The following is a 20747-nucleotide window of genomic DNA, read 5'->3' on the forward strand; positions in this document are numbered from 1 at the left end:
ACTTTAATGTCAAACTCACGTTGACTCAAGAAGGAATCAACATATTCTCCCCATAAAGTGCAATGTATAGACACGTGGTTGCAAAAAATATACAAATTTCATAAAATTTGTATATACTTTAATAATAAGCAACAAAACAATAATTTATATAATAAATTTAAAACAATAAAATTATACTACTCATCCTCCAGAACCAATTCCAGTAATTTAGAGGACCTTTCATCAACCACCCTCACACAATCTCGAACTACTCCTACCACATCTGCAATTTAAAATTAAAATTAAAAATATAATATATAAAATCATATAATATATGACTGAAAACTAGGGTGCCCCCTTAATTAGAGTCACAACGTACATCCAATCTGGTGCTGCCATGTGGCACAAAACATGCAATATTTTAAACACAAAAATGCAATCTAGTTGTATATGCATTTTCGCAGATTGCATTTTTGTTGTATGTAAATTGCATTTTATAGTGTTGAGTTTTGCATTTTCACATAAATTGCATTTTTTATTGTTAAGTTTTGCATTTTCACATATAAAAATGCAATCCATCTATATATAAAATGCAATTTAAACAGTCAATATCTAAAATGCAAAACTTAACAATAAAAAATGCAATCTACATATAACAAAAATGCAATCTGCCGAAATTCATTTATAGCTTCTACAAATGCGTATTGCATTTTTCTGTATACAATATTGCATTTTTCGTGCCATGTGGCAGCACGTGGTTGGATGTACGTTGTAACTTTAAAATTTGTTGTTATACTAATACACCCCTATATATATATATATATATATATATATAGGGGTGCGATCATATCATAACTTATATTTATGTGATAACCTAATAACCCTATCATTTTATGGGTCAAAAGTATCATTTTTACTAAAAATGATATCATTTTTACTAAAATGATATTTTTTTAAAATGATACTTTCATTCCATAAAATGATATTTTTCGCCCATAAAATGAGGGTTATTAGGTTATCACCATAAATATGGGTTATGATATGATCACATCCTTATATATATATATATATATATATATATATATATATATATATATATATATATATATATGAAATCATAAAATATATGATTGGAAACTAAAAAAAAAAATTAAATTTAAAACATACCAAACAAACCACATTCACCGACATCATTAATACTGAGAATCTCATCGATTTTCATAGTATTATACATACAAATAAAAAATCCAGGGACTTCAACTTTTATGATAGAAGATTTTTCATAAATCTGAATTTTGAATTCATGCGCAGTAGTTTTGTATTTTTTCGGACGGTCTTTAATGAAAAAATTCTTGATACAATAGATATCTCATTCTTTGATGACACGACCCTTTCTCTCGATCATAGCCATTGGAAACAACACATGTATTTTAACTCCTTGTAATTAAAGATATTTATAATATAATCTTGACAATAAAATGCTACGCAAGTATATACAAAAAAAATTCATTATAATAATACCTCCTCATCATGCATTATACACTCAAGAGATGAAATAACTTCTTCTCTCCCAGACCAATAAGTATTATATTTACAGACACATCTAACTTTAATAGTATGTGTAACACTTGCCCTCGTTAAATTTGCTAGCAACGTAACACCTTGCGCCATATCAACTACAAAATACAATAATTAAAATAAAAAACAATTAGAATTACATATAACAAATGCAAACTACAATCAAAACAACAAAAAAAAACACAACAATTAAAAAAAATTAAACCTGAGATCAGTGGTAGCGATTAACAAAGTCACAAATGAGTCTATTTATAGAGCAAAATATAAGCAAAATTTTGAATCGAAAAAATGGCTCCAAACTATTACAAACTGGTTATAACCCAAATCTAGCCTAATATACCTAAAACAATTATATAAACTCACCGAATGATATCTCGATTTAGACATGTATTCAGATATTGAGATATATGAATAAAATTACAAAACTCAGAAACACGTGTAACAATAATAAAATATTTACTCCAACGTCGGAATTGAGTTTCCCTTTATTAAATAGTATAACATACATAAAATAACAATTTAAAACACGTGTAACACTATAATATATTATAATCCAAGTTCTGATACTCACTTTATTATATACTCCAACTATACCGCAACAAAACCAAAACACAATCTGTTGAACCATAAATACTAATCATTGCCCATTCTCAGAACTAAAGTTATATCACATTTAATACCTTGTGTGTTAACCCTAACACATGAACTATAAATCAAATAGAAGAATAGAAGAATTAGTATAATAGATGATCTAATACTGAAATATGTAATACGGAATATATTAACATTTAATATTAATAATAACAATATATATCAATAAGTTAATACATTAATTAATCCAATAAATAAATTCTCCAAACTCAACTATATATGCTAATCTCAATATAATACACTAAAAACAATAACAAAAACAAATATATGTTGACAACTAAGTGAAGATGATAATTACCTTAAGTTTAGGATAATTAAACTAAAATATAATAAATCAATATATCAAGTAGTATATTATATATCAACATATACAATAAATACAGCCATCACAAAATTTATTAGGTGACGGTTACGAAAAAAAATGATTGCACTATGAATATATCGATAAAGCAAAATAATAACTACACTACATTCGACAAAACAAAAACCCATTCAAATCAGACAGTAAATTTATTGAAACAAAAACAAAATTTATCTACTCCATCTCCAAAAATAGGAAGACATTTATTTTAGCATTCAATTGAGCCTAACATATCTAAACTAAAAACTCAAACAGGAAATAACTACTTTACTTTTTTAACAATCGCTAGCATTTATAACCAAAAAACATCAAAATAAAATGATTAATATTTATACATCTCGATCTATTTTTGTACAACCGAAAATTAATTTATTTTAGACAAATCAATTTACCTATACATTAAATTAAACTATGATCGCATATATATAGTACATGGATGGTGTAAGATATTGCAAATAATCACCAACTGAATAAAAAATTAACTTATATATGTATATATTAATATGTACTATACATACAAACATCTCAGTAATCCATAATAATTATAAAATTGATTAAAACTTAAAAGACTTGTCAAACAATAATAACCACAACAATAAAAAAATAATAACACAATCTGATTAAAAATACAATACATACAAATAAACTATCAACTATTAACTCAAGTTCATACATACAAACTCACCATCAACAACTTACTACCACTATTTACTTAAAATAATGACTTCTAAAACTATTACTTAAAACAAACAACAACAAAAAATAGTCACAATTTAACTTTTAAAGCTACGTCAATCGGCAATAAATGCACTACAACTCAATACAAATAATTTCTGTTTTGTCTCAATAGCCAGTAGACAATTTTTACAGAAAGAGAATTTAGGGAGAATGCAATAAACATATCACCCTAAGTTTATGAAAAGAATTATCATCTCGATTTTCACACAAAAAGTACATCATCAGCAACAAACACAAATCGTACATCACAAACACCTAAAACATACATACAAACAACTAAAAATCTCAATATTCCACAACCATAAATTAAATTTAATAAAATATTTAAAAAATGTAAATCAATATAGCTGAATATATAATAAAAATAATCAATACATGCAAACATCTACAAAAAATAATACTACTCTATAACAATATATTTAAGTTGAAGTCGATGCAATTTTCTTTGCAATTTTACACTATATATATACAAACAATGCAAACCTTTGTAACAAAATTTAACCTTTCATTTATGTCAATCAGCAATAAATGCAATACAAAATCATTTCAAATGATTTCTGATTTGTGTCAACTGACAATATCAGATTTCTGCAAAATATAATTATTACAAAGATGTAACTATCTAATCAATTTCCAATTTTCAGAAAAACAATAAGCCATCAACAACCAAAATAAAGATCTAACCAATACTTTTAAACTAATACATGCATACACACATATAAATAATCTATCATAAATAACAACTTTACCGTTCTTAACGATAGATAACATTTATAGCCAAACTGCATTAACATCAAATAATTTTTCCTCTTAAATATCGATCTAATAACACATTCAAAAAATAAAATAAAATTATAAAATATATAGAAAATAAGAATTACAAATATTCATTTCCCACAACAATACAACAATCTTTACTTCCACTATTAACTTAAAACAAAGACTTTTAAACATATAAAAACAAGCAATATAAAATTATAATCACAATTCAACTTTTAAAGCAATGTGAATCAGCAATAAATGCACTACAAATCAATGAAAATCATTTCTGTTTTGTATCAATAGCCAGTTGTCAATATACTGTGCATGTAATTAACACAATACCAATTTATGAAATTGATCAATATATATCATCATTAGATAAGCTCACAAGAATAGACATATATTGAGATATATTCATAAAATAACAATATAGACGTATATTGAGATACAATAATAAAATATTAAAAACACATGTAACAATAATAAAATATTATACACTCCAACTTCTAAATTGAAATTCCCTTTATAAATATACAAACATAAAATTTATAGCATTCCAAAAAAACATATAACACTAATAAAATATTCTTCAGATTTAATCATCTACGTAATCATCTAATACAAAAATAGCATTACAGACATTTATTATTCAAACTATAACAAAGAGAGAAAAGAAGAAAATATCTAAGGATTCATTTTAAACATACATTCATAGTTTAACTTTGAAACTATGTCAACCAACAATAAATCAACAATGTAAACATACATGCATCATTTAACCCTAACAAATATCGATAACACTTCAAATCGTACATGCATCATTTAACTTTTAAATTATGTCAATCAGCAATAAATGAACTACAACTCATTGCAAAACAATTCTATTTTGTACTCATATCAATTCTCAACAAACATGTCTGCAGAAATGAATTTACAAAGAGTAGATTTACATATAAATATACAATTAGAAATAAATAGATGTTACCAAATTTTGTATAACCAAAAAATAAATTATTTGAGACAAATCGTTTACTTATACATTTTTAAAAAAGTGGGATCAAATATATAGAACATGCAACGTGCATCATATTGTAAATCATCATCAAAATATTATAAAAAGATTAACATATATATACAAATTAATATGTACTATACATGCAAACATCTCAGCAATCAATCATAAACTTTGACCAAAACTTAAAATAATTGTCAAACAACAATAACAAAAACAATAAAAAAAAATAATAACACAATTTGTTTAAAAATACAACTTAAAATATATACAAATCCACTATCAACAACTATCTCAATAGAAAAAAGAAGAATACACTATCAACACCTTACTCAATAGATATATATAACAATAAAAAAATAAGAACACAATCTGTTTAAAAATAGAACCTAAAATATATACAAATCCACTATCAACAACTAACTCAATGGAAAAAGAAAGAATACACTATCAACAACTAAATCAAAAATTTGCATACACTATCAACAACTAATTCAATAAATATATACAAGTACACTATCAACAACCAACTCAATAGATACATACAAATAAACTATCAACAATTCAACAACATACTAACACTATCTACTTAAAAACATGACTTTTGAACCTATTAAAGCAAACAACGAAAATCAATACTCACAATCTAAATAACACAATTTACCCAATACTCATAATTAAACTTTTTAATTTATGTCAATCAGCAATAAATGCAATACCCATTACTGCAAATAATGATATCAGTTTGCATTAATTAGCAATATCAACTTTCTGCGCAAAGATAATTATTACAAATTTAACATATACATATAAACTAATGTATACATACACACATATAAACATTCTATCATAAATTTTAAATTAAGTAAAATCTTGAACAACATGTCAATCAACAATAAATGAAACCACCTCAAAAACAGTGATTTAGATTATCTATGCAACCTTCAATACATACAAATACGTAGAAGCACTGCCACAACTACTTTGTCAATTATTTAAATTACATAAATGAAGTTAGACAATCAAAGAAAATATCTGTAAACATATTTAATAATCAATGCAAAAATAAAATACTTACAAAATAATAATTCTACAGCATAACAAATTACTAAAGTTTGAAATAATGTAGCGATCACAACTAACTTCTTGATTGACATAATTATTTAACATAAATAAACTTAAATAACCCTAGAGTTTAACGTGTATTAATTTATGCATAAAATTACATAGCAAAAAGTAATGTACGGAGTACAAAATTGTAAACAACATTTGGTGTTTAGGTACTACACCCTAGCCAATTTGGATTACTAAAGCCTTAGGGTTTTTGGATATAACTTGGATAAATTAGACAACACTATGCAATATCCGATTTCTGCAAAAATATCATTATTACACAGATGTAACTATATAATCAATTTCCAATTTTCAGAAAAACAATACGCAATCAGCAACCAAAACAAAGATTTAACTTATGCTTATAAACTAGTACATGTATACACGTATCTAAATAATCTATCATAAATAACAACTTTACCATTCTTAACAATAGATAGCATTTATAGCCAAAATGCATTAATATCAAATAATTTTTCCTCTTAAACATCGATCTGATAACATATTAAAAAATTAAAATAAAATACCAAAATATGTAGAAAATAGAAATTACACTACGAATATGCAAATTACTACGAATCAATGCAAATCACTTCTCTTTTGTATCAATAACCAGTTGTCAATTTACTACCCATGTAATTAACACGCTACCAATTTATGAAAAGAATAATTAGATATCTTTATTAGATAAACTTATAAGAATGGACATATATCGAGATACATTCATAAAACAACAATATAGACGTATATCGAGATACAATAACAAAATATTAAAAACACATGTAACAATAATAAAATATTATATACTCCAAACATAAAATTGATTAAATATTAAAAACACATCTTGAAATTCCCTTTATTAAATATACAAACATAAAATTTATAGCATTCCAAAAAAACGTATAACACTAATAAAATATTCTACAGATTTAGTCATTTACGTAATCATCTAATACGAGAATAGCATTATAGACATTTATTATTTAAAAAGTAAACAAAATTATTCAATTTAAACTATAACAAAATCATATTTGTTTTATATCAAAAGCCAGTAGACAATTTCAGCACACAAAGAATTTACGAAGAACAAATTTAACAATTTAACAATTTATGAAGAGAATTATCATATCAAGTTTCACACAAAAACTACGTCAACAGCACGTGAACCAAATCGATTTAAAAAAGCAAATAATACATGCATAAAAAAACCTAAAATTCTCAATGTTTCCCAACCATAAATAGATATTTAATTAAAACATCTTCAAAATTATCTATAAACATAACTGAATATATAATAAAATAGTCAAAGATATATAAAACCCAAAATTAATACGATATAACAATTATTATAAGTTGAAGACGATGCAAATTGATTGCAATTTCACCCTATATATACAAACAATACAAACCTTTGTAACATATACGCCATCAACAACCAAAATGCCAATTTAACCTGCACATATAAACTAATGCATACGTACATAACAACATGTAAATAATCTATCATAAATTTTCAATTAACAAAAACTTCAAACAATTGGAGTTACTCTACATAATTAAAATAGGGTTTTTGGCTGTCACGATCGCATTTTTGCTAAGGATAGCGAAAGCGGGTAAATCGCGACTAATAAAAGGATTTAAAGGAATTAGGAAGAAATGGAAATGGAACTTGCACATTGAAAAGTCAAACAATATCATAAGATAGGATCCAAGTATTCAAATACAAGGATTTAAATGACAATAGCATTTCATCAAAATGAATCAGAGTTACGATGTTGAGAGTTTACTATTCTCTCTTAACAAACTGCAGCGGAAAAAGTCCAGAGAACGACTTCGCGTATGAAGACACGAAGCGTCGAGAGATCCACACTTATTTTCTTAAGTAGCATCGACTCTGATCAGCACGCCTCCGCCCTTTTGCTTAAATCTGCACGTTTATAAATACATGCAGGGCTGAGTACAGGAGTACTCAGTGGACACATGCCGAAAACAAAACATACAGTATATAGTTGTCATCCATCCACAGTATCACACGGGGGTTTTTCTTAAAAGGCCCGAGCATACTAAATTCTTTTGTGAGCTAAAAGTTCGATTGATCAATCTAAGTTCTCCAAATCACTCGCCAAATCTGAGAATCGTGTACCGTGAAGGTGGCCACCTTCAGCGGACACATCGCCGGCCAACAGCTGATGGCTCACGGCTCTCGTGCACATTATTCCGAACAGGATTTGCGGTCCTATTGGGAACCGAATTCGTTAGACTCGGGCTGGCATCGCCAAAACCCGCGGGTTACAACCCCAACAGATAGGCCTCAAAACAAACATTTTATGGCATGACAACAACTTTAAAATAATCACTGCTTCATTTTGAGAAAATGATTTTTCATAACTTCAAAAGTATTTGCTTTATATCCACACTATAGTGCTGGATATTAAAAGAAAGCCCACCTGATACGCTTATCTCCAAATAACAACTCTCGTGTTGGCCTCACTTTGCCCTCGAGCAAAATATCCTTTGAAAATAAATAGCGTAGCACGCTAATTAGTACTTTAAATATTTCTCATGAGAAAACAATGCATGCATCCTATTGGATAACACCTATATCTTAGTCTCGGCTTATAGGATTTTCTTAATCCTACCTCGGGCTTCACTACTTCATAAGGTTTGATTATTCACTTCACTAATTTCGGGGAAATCTCTATTTTCTCGAAGATAATCACTTGGGTATTTATTTACTAAAGTATGGATTCATGGAAAATCCCTCTCTAAATCCTTTCTTTGAATTTTCTTAAGGCCGCCCATTCGCTTCTCCGATTTCAATATTTTCCATCCTCGGAAACTTAGTAATTTATTCGGGAATTAATTGATTGAGCTCCAACTCAAGTCCTTAAATTAAATCCGATCCAACATAAATAATTCTTGGCCCAATTACTAATCTTGGTCCATGCTCCATTCCCCTTTAAAATATCTCGGCCCACTTCCAATTAGTTGCAACAGTCCAACAAGCAAAACTCTTGGCCCACTATTACTTAAATTCTCTTGAGTCCATTTTATTCCACTCAACTTGTTAAAGCCCAAACCAACAAATTAAGTGGCCCAACATAATTAGTCCACCAAGGACCACATACACCTCCATCGGTCAACTCCCTCTCTTCCACAATCCATTTTCTCCCAAATTAAATCCAATTTCAGAATCCTTAACTCTTGAAGGAAGGAACGACGTCTCCAGCCGCCCTTCTCCCTCTTCTCCGGCGAAATCGCCTCCACCTCGACTGAATTTCGGAGTCCCGTCGGCGGTTACTTCCTTCTCTATCGCATTCTCTTCTTTCGTCGAGCTCGGAGGAGCTCTCGGCTCTCCGTCGCCGCCTCCGGCGGATTCGCCACCGTCGAGCTCTCTCTCCAAACGAAGTCGCCGACAGAGAAGGTGTCTCCTTTCACTCTCCGTCTCCCTCTCTGTTTTTTTTTCTTTTCTCCGCCGGGAATCTTCCTCCGGAGACCGCAGCGCCGCCGCCGAACAAGTGTCGGGGAGCTCCTTGCCTTCGGAGTTGCTGCGTCGCTGCCCCGTCTGTCGGATTCGCGTGAGGCAGCTCCCTCCTCGGTCTCCGCCGTAATCCCGTTATCACTGGACAGCCTTCCCCCTAAGCTAAGTCTTCTAACTTAGCTATTTTACTTAGGCCTCTCAATGGCAGTAGCTAATACTTGGTGTTGGGAGTCTAATTGAGTTTGATGAAGGGGCCTATCCTTTGAGTCCAAATTCTCAACACTTTACTGGAATTTTCATCTTCAAAGCAATTGTGATTTGCTTAAGTTATTGAGGCTAATGGCTTGGTCCTTGTTCCAAAATCCTTGCTACTTATTTCCAAATTTTGAGCATCTAAGGTTCTAAGTTCTCATCTAGAGCTTGCTATGTGAAATCTATATGAATGCTATTTACGTAAAGGATGTTGGGGAGAATTACCTTGCTTTGGTGATTCCTTAATTGTTGGGCAGCTCAAGAGCTTCCTCCCTCTCCTCTCATTCCTTGCTACTCTTTGCCGAGAAGTTTCTAAGTGGTAAAAAGGTGAAGCAAGAGGTGTGGTATGGCTCTTTATATAGCCAACTCTTTTGGCTTGTTGGGGAAGATACCAAATTCCCTTTTGAGCTAATTGTTCATCTCTCTTTTTGAATCTTGATAAAGGCTTCCTTGCCTTCTTGGTGAAAGTCTTGGAAGGTGTTATACTTGGTGATCAAGAGCGGGGTCGAACCACAGGGACCATGGTTCTACTCGAGATCGTTTCTATAACACAAGCGGAAAAGGGGTCGGCTGCTGCCACGCATTCATTGAGTGGGTTAAAAATCTAATCTACTTGACCTGGCGGAATTAAACCGGACTCTATTTACCTGACCTAGGAGACGGGAGAAGTACGGAAGGAAAATAAAACACGAAAATATTTTTCATCATTTTAATAAATCATGAAAGCAACTAAAGAAAACAATTGAAACTTACTAACCAAGCTAAAGGCTTTCCTAAAATAGGCAGACAAAGTGTAAAAGTAAAGTGGGGACCATTTTTCTCAAACTAGTTGGGCTGACAGAAAAGCTGGAAAACCAAAAAGCAAAAGCAAAAAGCAGATCTGATTCTCTAACTAACTCATACTTCATCTTCTCCAAACAACCAAGTAAAAACAGAGCATAGAACAGAGCTTCAACACCATTGACGAAATAAAACAGAGCATGCTTCAAAACGAGATGTAAACACGAAATTCAAGCTAGAACTACCAGATCTACGCTACTGGGTCAAGCAGAAAACGAAATGAACACAGATTACCTTGCATGCATCACCTAAACTATCGGATCTCAGAAATCGAGCACGTGAACAACTAAATCTCAACCTCTAAACTACTGGAAATCATGTAAACAACATGGATCTAAACATCTAAGCTACCAATTGCGAAAAGCATCCAAGAAACATAAGTAAATAGCATCAATAACATGAAAATAAACACCAAATCTTCATAAAACTGGAAATGAGTCGAGATCCAATGGTGAAGTCGTCAATTCCTCCGATGAAACCATTGAACTAAGCTAAGAAAGCAACAAACTATCTAACTAAACTAAGAGAGCGGTGGCGTTAAGCGCCTATGAGAGCTTCCTACCTAAACTACGATAGCGTTAAGCGCTCCCTCTTCATTGTGGAAAACTTCTATTTATAGAGTGGCTTTAACTTCAACCCTAAGGCAACTTCTTGTCGGTATTTGACCATTTTACCCTTGCAATAATTGAGGATCTTCATGTCAGCACGCCATTCTGTCTCCTTGACCAGGTAGATGACTTTTTCTGCGCTTCACCTCCATTACGCCATTATGTCTCCTTGACCAGGTAGATGACTTTTTCTGCGCTTTTGCTCCATTTTTTGCATCTGTCAGGTCAATTAGCACAAACTCCTGGATCCAGCAGATTTCTGCACACTTAAGCTCAAAATTTGTGCATTATCTCCCCCAAAATCATATAATTTTAACCCAAAACCAATGCATGAAACGAGCCTTATCAGGATCCTATTTGGCACAATAATACATACAATCGCAATTATTACATAACAAATGACAACTTTTGAATAAACAAAACACAATTTTAAAATTTTGAATTATGCTATTCGGGTTGGGTTGGGAAAATCCTAACGAAATGAAAGTTTGTGGTTTTAAAAACAAATCTCATAGTTCATGGGAAAAATCGGAATTCGGGGAAAGATTTTGGTTTAAAAAGCCAAAAACCCATTAAAATAATAGAACTCTATATGCGATTATTAAAAGTTGAAGACAAAACATATTGGTTGCAATCTAAACTTACATACACAAACAATGTAAACCAATACTCACAATTAAACTTTTTAATTTATGTCAATCAGCAATAAATGCAATACCCATCACAACAACTTTTTTCATCAGTTTTGCATTAATTGACAATATCAACTTTCTGAGCAAAAATAATTATTACAAATTTAACCTATACATATAAACTAATAGATACATACACACATCTAAACATTCTATCATAAATTTTAAATTAAGCAAAATCTTGAAAAACATGTCATTCAACAATAAATGAAACCACCTCAAAAACAGTGATTTAGATTAACTATGCAACCTCTAATATAACAAATATGTAGAACACATTCACAACTAATATCTGAATTATTTAAATTAAATAAATGAAGTTAGACAATAAAAGAATATAACTGTAAACATATTCAATATGCAATGCAAAAATAAAATCCAAAATAATAATTCTACAGCAAAACAAATTATTAAAGTTTGAAATAATGTAGCGATCATAACTAACTTCTTGATTGATTTAATTATTTAACGTAAATAACCTTAAACAACCCTAGAGTTTAACATGTGTTAAACTTTTAATACATACAAACAATGCTCTTAACATATCATCATTAAAAACTATGAACACATCGATGCAGAAACCCTAGAGATTTGTGTGTAATAAACTTTTAATACATACATTAAAACTATGAAAATATCAATGCAAAAAAACTAATAACAACAAATAGATGTAAATATTGAATTAATACTGTATTAAATTATCAAAAATACTGTATTATAAATCTTGACGAAGCAATATAATCATAATCAAAAGAGTACTGTAATAAATTATAAAAAATACTACTATCTGCTAACCCTATGCATTACTAAACCCTTTGGATATAGATATATCACGATTACTTAATAAACACCATGATATGGTTACAACTATGAAAAATAGGTACTACACCCTAGACCCATGCAATACTAAATCCTAGAGTTTTGCGTGTATTAACAAACACAAATATAATTCGCACATCTCAATGTTCTATGCATACATACAAACTTGAAAAACACATCGATCAACAATAAATGGAACACTTGAAAAACTAATTTATCAATTATTTAAATTACATAAATGAACTTATAAAAATAAAAAACACACCTGTAAACATATATCTGTAAACATGTTCAGTGGTACATCATAAAAAATTACAAAAATTCGACATAGCTTAGTATTCACAAATAACTTGATGACTAATTTCATTACATAAATAAGCTCAAAAAACCATACAGTTTTGTGGGAATTAAACTTTAATACATACAAATACCTCTAACTGATCAACATTAAACACTATAAAAATATCGACGCAAAAACCTAATAACTACAATCAAAATAAATTTTCATAACATTTGAATTATAAGTATTAGTTAATGTAGTATTTTATGCATAAAATTACATAAAAAAAATAATATATAAAACTGTAAATAACATTCGCTAATTAGGTGCTAGACCCTAGCCCTATGGATTACTAAACCCTTAGGGGAAGGATTTAACTTCGATCAATTAGTGAACTGTAACATCCCTAACCCGAAACATAAATCTTTTATCATTATTGCATATTATATTATCAATTGTATTATAGAGATGGAAATAAAAGATGACGTTTGATTCATATTGGGGAATTAATATAGTTCAGTGTGTAAATATATTTTAACTAATGACACATAAATATATAGTTAGTTAGCTATTTAAGTTAGCTTAATTATATGTATTATACGTATAGTTTAGTTGATCAAGTAATTATAAAAATGTGTGCCTAATGTGTGTGCATGCATGGGATACATATATATAAGTAGACTACTGTGTGCATGAAATATATACATATGTAGTTAATCTTATAATTGTATCGCACACGCTAATACACACTATCCTATATTATAAAAGAAATAAGGAAAGGGATAATGTTGTATTAATTTAATATTGCATACTATACTTCTACGTGTCAAACTATAAGATTGCATGCAACACATTTATACGAGTCATGCAACTAATAATAATAATTAAACAAACTGGATCGGTTTTGATGATATAACATATACGTGGCCATATTTGAACTATTATGCTTAAAAATCTAGGAAAAGTTGCTTATATAAATTTAGTTCTTTTATCAAGGGGAAGGGGAAGCAAAAACCGACCCATGTACTAAAATATATACCCACAAATATTGTGTTACGAGGGGAATTTTATTTGGAAAAACGAAAAGGAGGAAGGAGGTTCGGAGGGTAAGATTAAGAATAATGCATTTGGAGGGAAGGTGGAGAACAAAAAAAACAAGGAAAGAAATGGTCAGAGGGTCGTAGATGATTATCTTCACAACGAGGTAGGTATAAATCACACTTTTAAGTTTATATATTTTATGTGATTGATTGCTATGTGTTAAATTGAAGTGAATAATTGAATTATATGATGTGAGATTGAAGTGGTTATGTGTTATTTGATACTGAGGGTGGAATATGATATGGATATGTGATTTGTGTAATAAATATGTTTATATATGGTATTGGAGTTAATTGATGGAATACATGGATATGTAATTGATGCAATTGATATGTTTTGCATAAGGCATTTAAATTAACTGAATCATTGGATTAAATAGGATCTGTGATAGTCTTGTCCTGGATCTGAAATTGCAGTGGACATAATGGGACCTTCGTGTCAATCATATTGGGACCTTCGGGTCAATTCACAGTGGGACCTACGGGTCAAATCATAGTGGGACCTTCGGATCAAATCATACTGGCATATTGGAAATCCCGGGCAGATACCAGTCTTGAACTATCACAGAATAATAAACTAAACAGAGTGGCATATCCATATCTATATGGAATCATTTTTTTATTTTGTTGATTATTAGGTATATATATTGGTTAAAGAATATAATTGATTGTTTGGGTTGTGGAATTAAAGGTAAAATTTATATACACTGAGTTGTGGCTCATATAAACCACTAATATTTTTTCAGGAATAAGATATCAGTGACGTTTTTGATTGACGTGGGTCATAGGAACTCAACATGTTATCAGGGTCGGCGGCTGACGCGTTTTGACAACCTTCTCCTCCTCCTCCTCATTTTTTTGCATACAGATAAATATATAGTATATAGAGTGGTGAGAGGGTCCCACTATGGTTTAGAATGTTGAAATATGTACTTGACAAAGGTTGAGTTTTGAAATTATTTATAGTAAGTGCATAAGTCATAAGGGTTGGGGTGTGACATGAACACTATCCTAAGGTTATAACTCATACCAATAAGTAGGTGCTACACCCTACCCTCATAGACTACTAAACCCAGAGTTTTGTGTGTATTAACAAACACAAATATGCATAACAAATTCAATGTTATTCGAATATTATTATTTGAACGTCCACTCATTATTCAACATTCCACATATTATACAACTGCTTTATTACACAAAGATACAGATACTAATCACTCAATAATAAAATAAAATAATATGCATGACAAAAACATTGTTATTTTATTATTTGAACTTCAAATCATTATTCAACATTCCAAAAACTGTACAACTGATACTCACTATTCCACTATTTATTTGCCCTATATACACAGGGTAACAACTTTACACAGTTAATCAACTGTCAGAGCCATCTTCCAAACTCAAACTACGTTTTCGCCTGTTCAACCATCTCCACCTTCACTCTTCAAACTGTCTCTCCGTCAAATCGTTATCAGCTCTTCCTGCAAAAACCACACTGGACAATGGCGAACAACTGCCTAAAACTCAAAGACGATTACTGCAAAAGAAACGAAGATATTGTTAAAATAATCAAAATAATTTTTTTTAAAAAAAACGAAGAGGAAACAATAGTAAAATACAAACAATGGAACAACAAAGATCTCACCTTTATAATCTGCAAAATAAAATATCATCAGCGTAAATTCAACTAATCAAAATACTAAAACACAAACAATGAAACAACAAATATTTCACCTTTACAATCTGCAAAATAAGAAACCATCAGAAATTAATGAACTAATGAAAAAAAAACAAAAACAAAACAATACTAAAACAGAAATAATGAAACAACAAAGATTTCACCTTTATAATTTGCAAAACAAAAAATCATCAGCGTTTAACGAAGGATTAAAAGAAAATAAGAAAACACGAAAACAAAAACGTGAAAACACACATATATTACCTTTATTATATGCAAAATAAGAAATGGTTAAATGAACAACGTTATTCGGATTAAAAGAAAATAAGAAGAATAAAAGAGATATAAAAGCAACAATAAGAGAGTAGAGAGAGAAATAAGAACCTGCGGCAAGAGCATTGTTTGCAATGGCAACTGGTATTTATAGAGAAGTTTCTATTATGAAGGTGGGAAAACCGCGCTTTTCTTTGGGGGGGAAAACCCTCCCTTTTTTGGGGGGAAACCCGATTGCAACTCTTAAAAAAATTGGCAGATGACAATATTAACTTTCCCCCAAATCAGAAATTTGAAAACAGGAGGGAATTCCCTTTGATTTTCCTCCAAAAAAACTGAGCTTTTAAATATAGTATAGATTGACGGATGGCATTATTAACTTTCCCCCCAAATCAGAAATTTGAAAATAGGGAGGAATTCTTTTTGATTTTTCCCCAAAAAAACCGAGCTTTTAAGTATAGTATAGATGGGGAACGGACGGAGTATTAATTAGCCGTCTTAAAAACATTACTTATATAAATTATTAACCATGAAAGAAAAAAATAAAGATGGCATGTATATTATATTATATAATTGTGAAAATGGCTGCAACAGTGTGCTTTTCAGTAATAATATTATTACTGAAAATTGCCACGAACTTTCAAGAAGTTGGGTTTTTCCCACGAACTTTGAAATTGCCAAATAATATCACGAACTTTATCCAGGGTTTGTTTTTTTCCACGAATGAAAAAATTCCCCAAATAATATTATGATACAGATTTTTTTTCGTACTTTCTCGACAACAATTTTGAGAGCTTCAAGTTTTTCAATCTTTGAAGATAGATTTTCTTGAAGCACTCTCTCCAAAATTGTTCTTCAATCTATTAAAATAACATTAATTTTTTCATCCATGGAAAAAAACAAAACCGAGGTAAAGTTCGTGATATTATTTGCCAATTTTAAGATTCGTGGGAAAAACCCAACTTTTTGAAAATTTTATGATATTAGATGTCAATATCCCTAAAAAAACGTAAGAAAACAAATAACCCATATGAAATCAATGACATGCGTTTTATATTCAAAATTCTGTGTTTTATACACACCAGCCCCTTTCCCATGAAATAATAGTAGTATAGTTTTTATATGCTATAAAGTCATAGTACTATATTACTCCTACTAGGATATAAGCAGAATTTTTTTTTTTTTGTTTTGAAATTATTTTGTTGGTGACACACTTGTAATTGTAGTAATTTGGAGCCTATAATATAATCTCAATCAATAAATAATTAATTAAAAAATCATCCCTCCCCAAAAAGACACATTTTTCTTTCGACCATTTTATTTAATTACTTTTAAGGACGAATAGCTTAGTACTAAATAATTTTCACCAAGTTAGACAAGTATGCATTGCTAAGCCATCAAAGCTTGAGCATGAAGTTTAGGTGCATCGACCCCATTTGATTTTAGAAATAAGGTATATTTTGGTATATATTTTATTCTATTCATATATTTGGTATGACAAAGTGAATAAAATAAAAATACAAAAAAATACTCATAAAAATTGTATTTTCCTTCCTATAATCTTTCTTTTATTCCCTCAATTTATTTCAGCATAACACGATAGTCCTAATAGTTTGGTGACTAATACTCGGATTACTATGTTAGAGCCAAAAGCATCTTGTAAATGCTATGAAAATTAACAAAATATTAGAGACAATTAAATGTAACCCCATTATATTACGTTGAAGTAACGCTATGTAATGCACGTTTAAGCTTATTTGATTCATGTTTTATTTTAATATATTAATAGAACTCACTTTGTTCTTTTTATTTATAACTTTAAAATAACAAATCCAACTTTTTTTTTGTAAAATTTATAAAATAAAACAAACAACACCAATTATGTCTTACATATAATGCTAAATATATATAGCATATCATTTCTTTTATAAATATATTTATTGAAACCATTATAACTAAAATAGAATTTGATCATTAACAATAATAATAATAATTATAACAATAATAATATTTCCACAAAACGCGTAGCAAATTAGCATTGGACAGGTCTATATCGTAATGACTAATGCCCAATTTTTATTGTGCGACAGTTGAAATAATATTAATGTCAAAATATGTCATAATTACTAATTATGTAAGCGTGTTGGCCCTAAATTACTAATATTGGGGCGGTTTTGATATCTTCTCTTTCAACCACTTTTATAAAAGTGACTTCCATAAATTGGCCACATAAAAAATTTGATTACAATCAACACAATATTTAGCACAACAATACCTTTTTCATATTTCAAAGTCACAAAATCTAACTCGTATAATAATATATTGCACTACTAAACATTTGAAAAGGATTGTCCCTATAATGCAGAAACATGACAAAATTTGAAAAAAAAGATGCCATGTTCAAATTTATATAGTATAAGCTGTGGCAGAGGATATATGCGATCTAGCTGTAACACTAATATTACATGATGAAATATTTTAATAATAGTGATATATATTATTATTATTATTATTATAATAGATTTATAAGCTGTAATGTTGGTTGGATTAGAGCTGTATATGTTTTGTTGTTAGCTAATAAAAACAAAGCAGCGTTTCCAAATAGCAACGGCACTCATTTTTCCCACCCAAACCGCGTTTCCCCCTTTGTATAAATACCCTTGTCCACCTTCTTCATTCCTCACCTCCTCACCAATCTCTCTATTCAATCTCAAAACACAAAGCAGTAAAGCTCAAAATTGAAATGGCGTTTTCCACCATTTTCAAATTGTTTGCTGTTATCTCTCTCTTGAATGTCTGCATTGCATCACGAGCAACCCCCAATTCTCTAGTTGAAGATGTTCAAACTCAGCTGCTGAAATACCACAAAGGCGCTCTTCTACAGGGCAGAATCTCCGTTAACCTAATTTGGTACGGCAAATTCACGCCTTCTCAGCGCGCAATCGTCGCCGATTTCATCACCTCCCTCTCCCCTTCCTCTCCGTCGCAATCGCAGCCCTCCGTCGCGGCGTGGTGGAAAACCACAGAGAAGTACTACCATCTCGCTTCAGCGAGAAAGCCGTCACTCTCTCTCTACCTCAACAAGCAAATCCTCGACGATTCATACTCGATCGGAAAATCTCTCACTCAGAACCAGCTCGTAGATCTGGCGTCCAAAGGCGAGAAGATGAACGCGATCAACGTCGTGCTAACGGCGTCGGACGTCGCCGTCGACGGATTCTGCCAAAACCGGTGCGGTACTCACGGATCGAAATCGGTGGCCGTGAAGGGGAAAAATCAGAAATTCGCCTACATTTGGGTGGGGAACTCGGCGACACAGTGCGCCGGCTACTGCGCGTGGCCGTTCCACCAGCCGATCTACGGTCCACAGACCTCGCCGTTGATTGCTCCGAACAACGACGTCGGCGTGGACGGAATGGTGATCAATTTGGCGTCGCTTTTGGCCGGAACCGCGACGAATCCGTTCGGAAACGGATTCTATCAAGGAACAGCCGATGCGCCGCTGGAAGCCGCGACGGCGTGCCCTGGCGTGTACGCTAAGGGTGCGTATCCTGGCTATGCCGGAGATTTGCTGGTGGAGAAGACGAGTGGTGCGAGCTATAATGCGCATGGTGCTAACGGCAGGAAATATGTGCTTCCTGCGATTTATGATCCTTCCACCTCCAAATGCTCTACTCTCGTTTAATAATTTTGGTATTTAGGAATATACAGTTGAAAAATTTAGTAGTGAAATTCATTTATTCATTTTATTTGTTTCATGTAAAGCAAATGGATTTGGTTTGCTTTATTATTATCATATTATGAGAAAAGAGTTATATATTCATTGGTTGAGGTATATTTTCGACTTTTTAATTATTAGTAGGAGTAGTATATTTTAAATGATTACTCCGTATTGATTTTCGAAATTTGATAAGAACATGGGCCCAATTCGTACTGCAGTATGGGTGTTGGAAGGTATTCATGGGCTTTTGTAACAATATGGGCTTTCGTGTACTAACTTTATCTATTACTATTACTAAGACCATTCTTGATATGTTAAAATGGGATAAGGAATAAATTGAATAAATATGAGAATATAATAAAAATGAAATAGTACTCCTCATTCTATTTCATTCTCTTTTTTAGTTTTCGCAATGAACAATAGTCTCATAATTGTGGACGGATGTAGTAATATTTGACGAGGAATTCAAATGATATCTAAGGAATATATATGAGAATATATAATGAAAATGAATTAGTATAATTCCATTCCATTCTCTTACTTAGTAGTGATTGTAGTCTATGTAACGTTCGCAAAGTTGCCGACGGATGGAGTAAGATTTTTGAATTCAAGTGATATTAAGGAATAAATATGAGAATATAATGAAATGAATTAGTATCATTCCTAACATTTTCTTGCTTACATTGAACAATCAACTCATAATTCAGGTGCGCGGATGAAATTATATTTGTAGAGGAATTAAAAAGATACTAAGGAGTAAACAAATTAATCCAAATGCTTAAAACAATACTTTTATCATGTTCAAA

The 20747-nt window shown here is 30.8% G+C and overlaps 1 protein-coding gene and 1 long non-coding RNA gene across 2 annotated transcripts; one reads left to right on the top strand and one right to left on the bottom strand.

The window, feature by feature from the left end:
• Window positions 1-7870: 7870 nt before the first annotated feature.
• On the bottom strand, window positions 7871-8770 carry LOC125217721. The gene is made up of 2 exons (XR_007175791.1): window positions 8642-8770; window positions 7871-8430 (listed from the first exon to the last, which is right to left on the bottom strand). It is a non-coding gene; the product is annotated as an uncharacterized LOC125217721 (long non-coding RNA).
• Window positions 8771-18893: 10123 nt separating this feature from the next.
• LOC125222782 (protein PHOSPHATE-INDUCED 1-like) lies at window positions 18894-20055 on the top strand. Its single transcript, XM_048125589.1, has one exon. It carries the CDS (start codon window positions 18964-18966, stop codon window positions 19903-19905), a length of 942 nt encoding a protein of 313 aa, XP_047981546.1. The 5' UTR covers window positions 18894-18963; the 3' UTR covers window positions 19906-20055.
• The last annotated feature ends 692 nt before the right edge of the window (window positions 20056-20747 follow it).

Source organism: Salvia hispanica, chromosome 4, assembly GCF_023119035.1.
Source record: "Salvia hispanica cultivar TCC Black 2014 chromosome 4, UniMelb_Shisp_WGS_1.0, whole genome shotgun sequence".
Lineage (NCBI taxonomy): Eukaryota > Viridiplantae > Streptophyta > Magnoliopsida > Lamiales > Lamiaceae > Salvia > Salvia hispanica.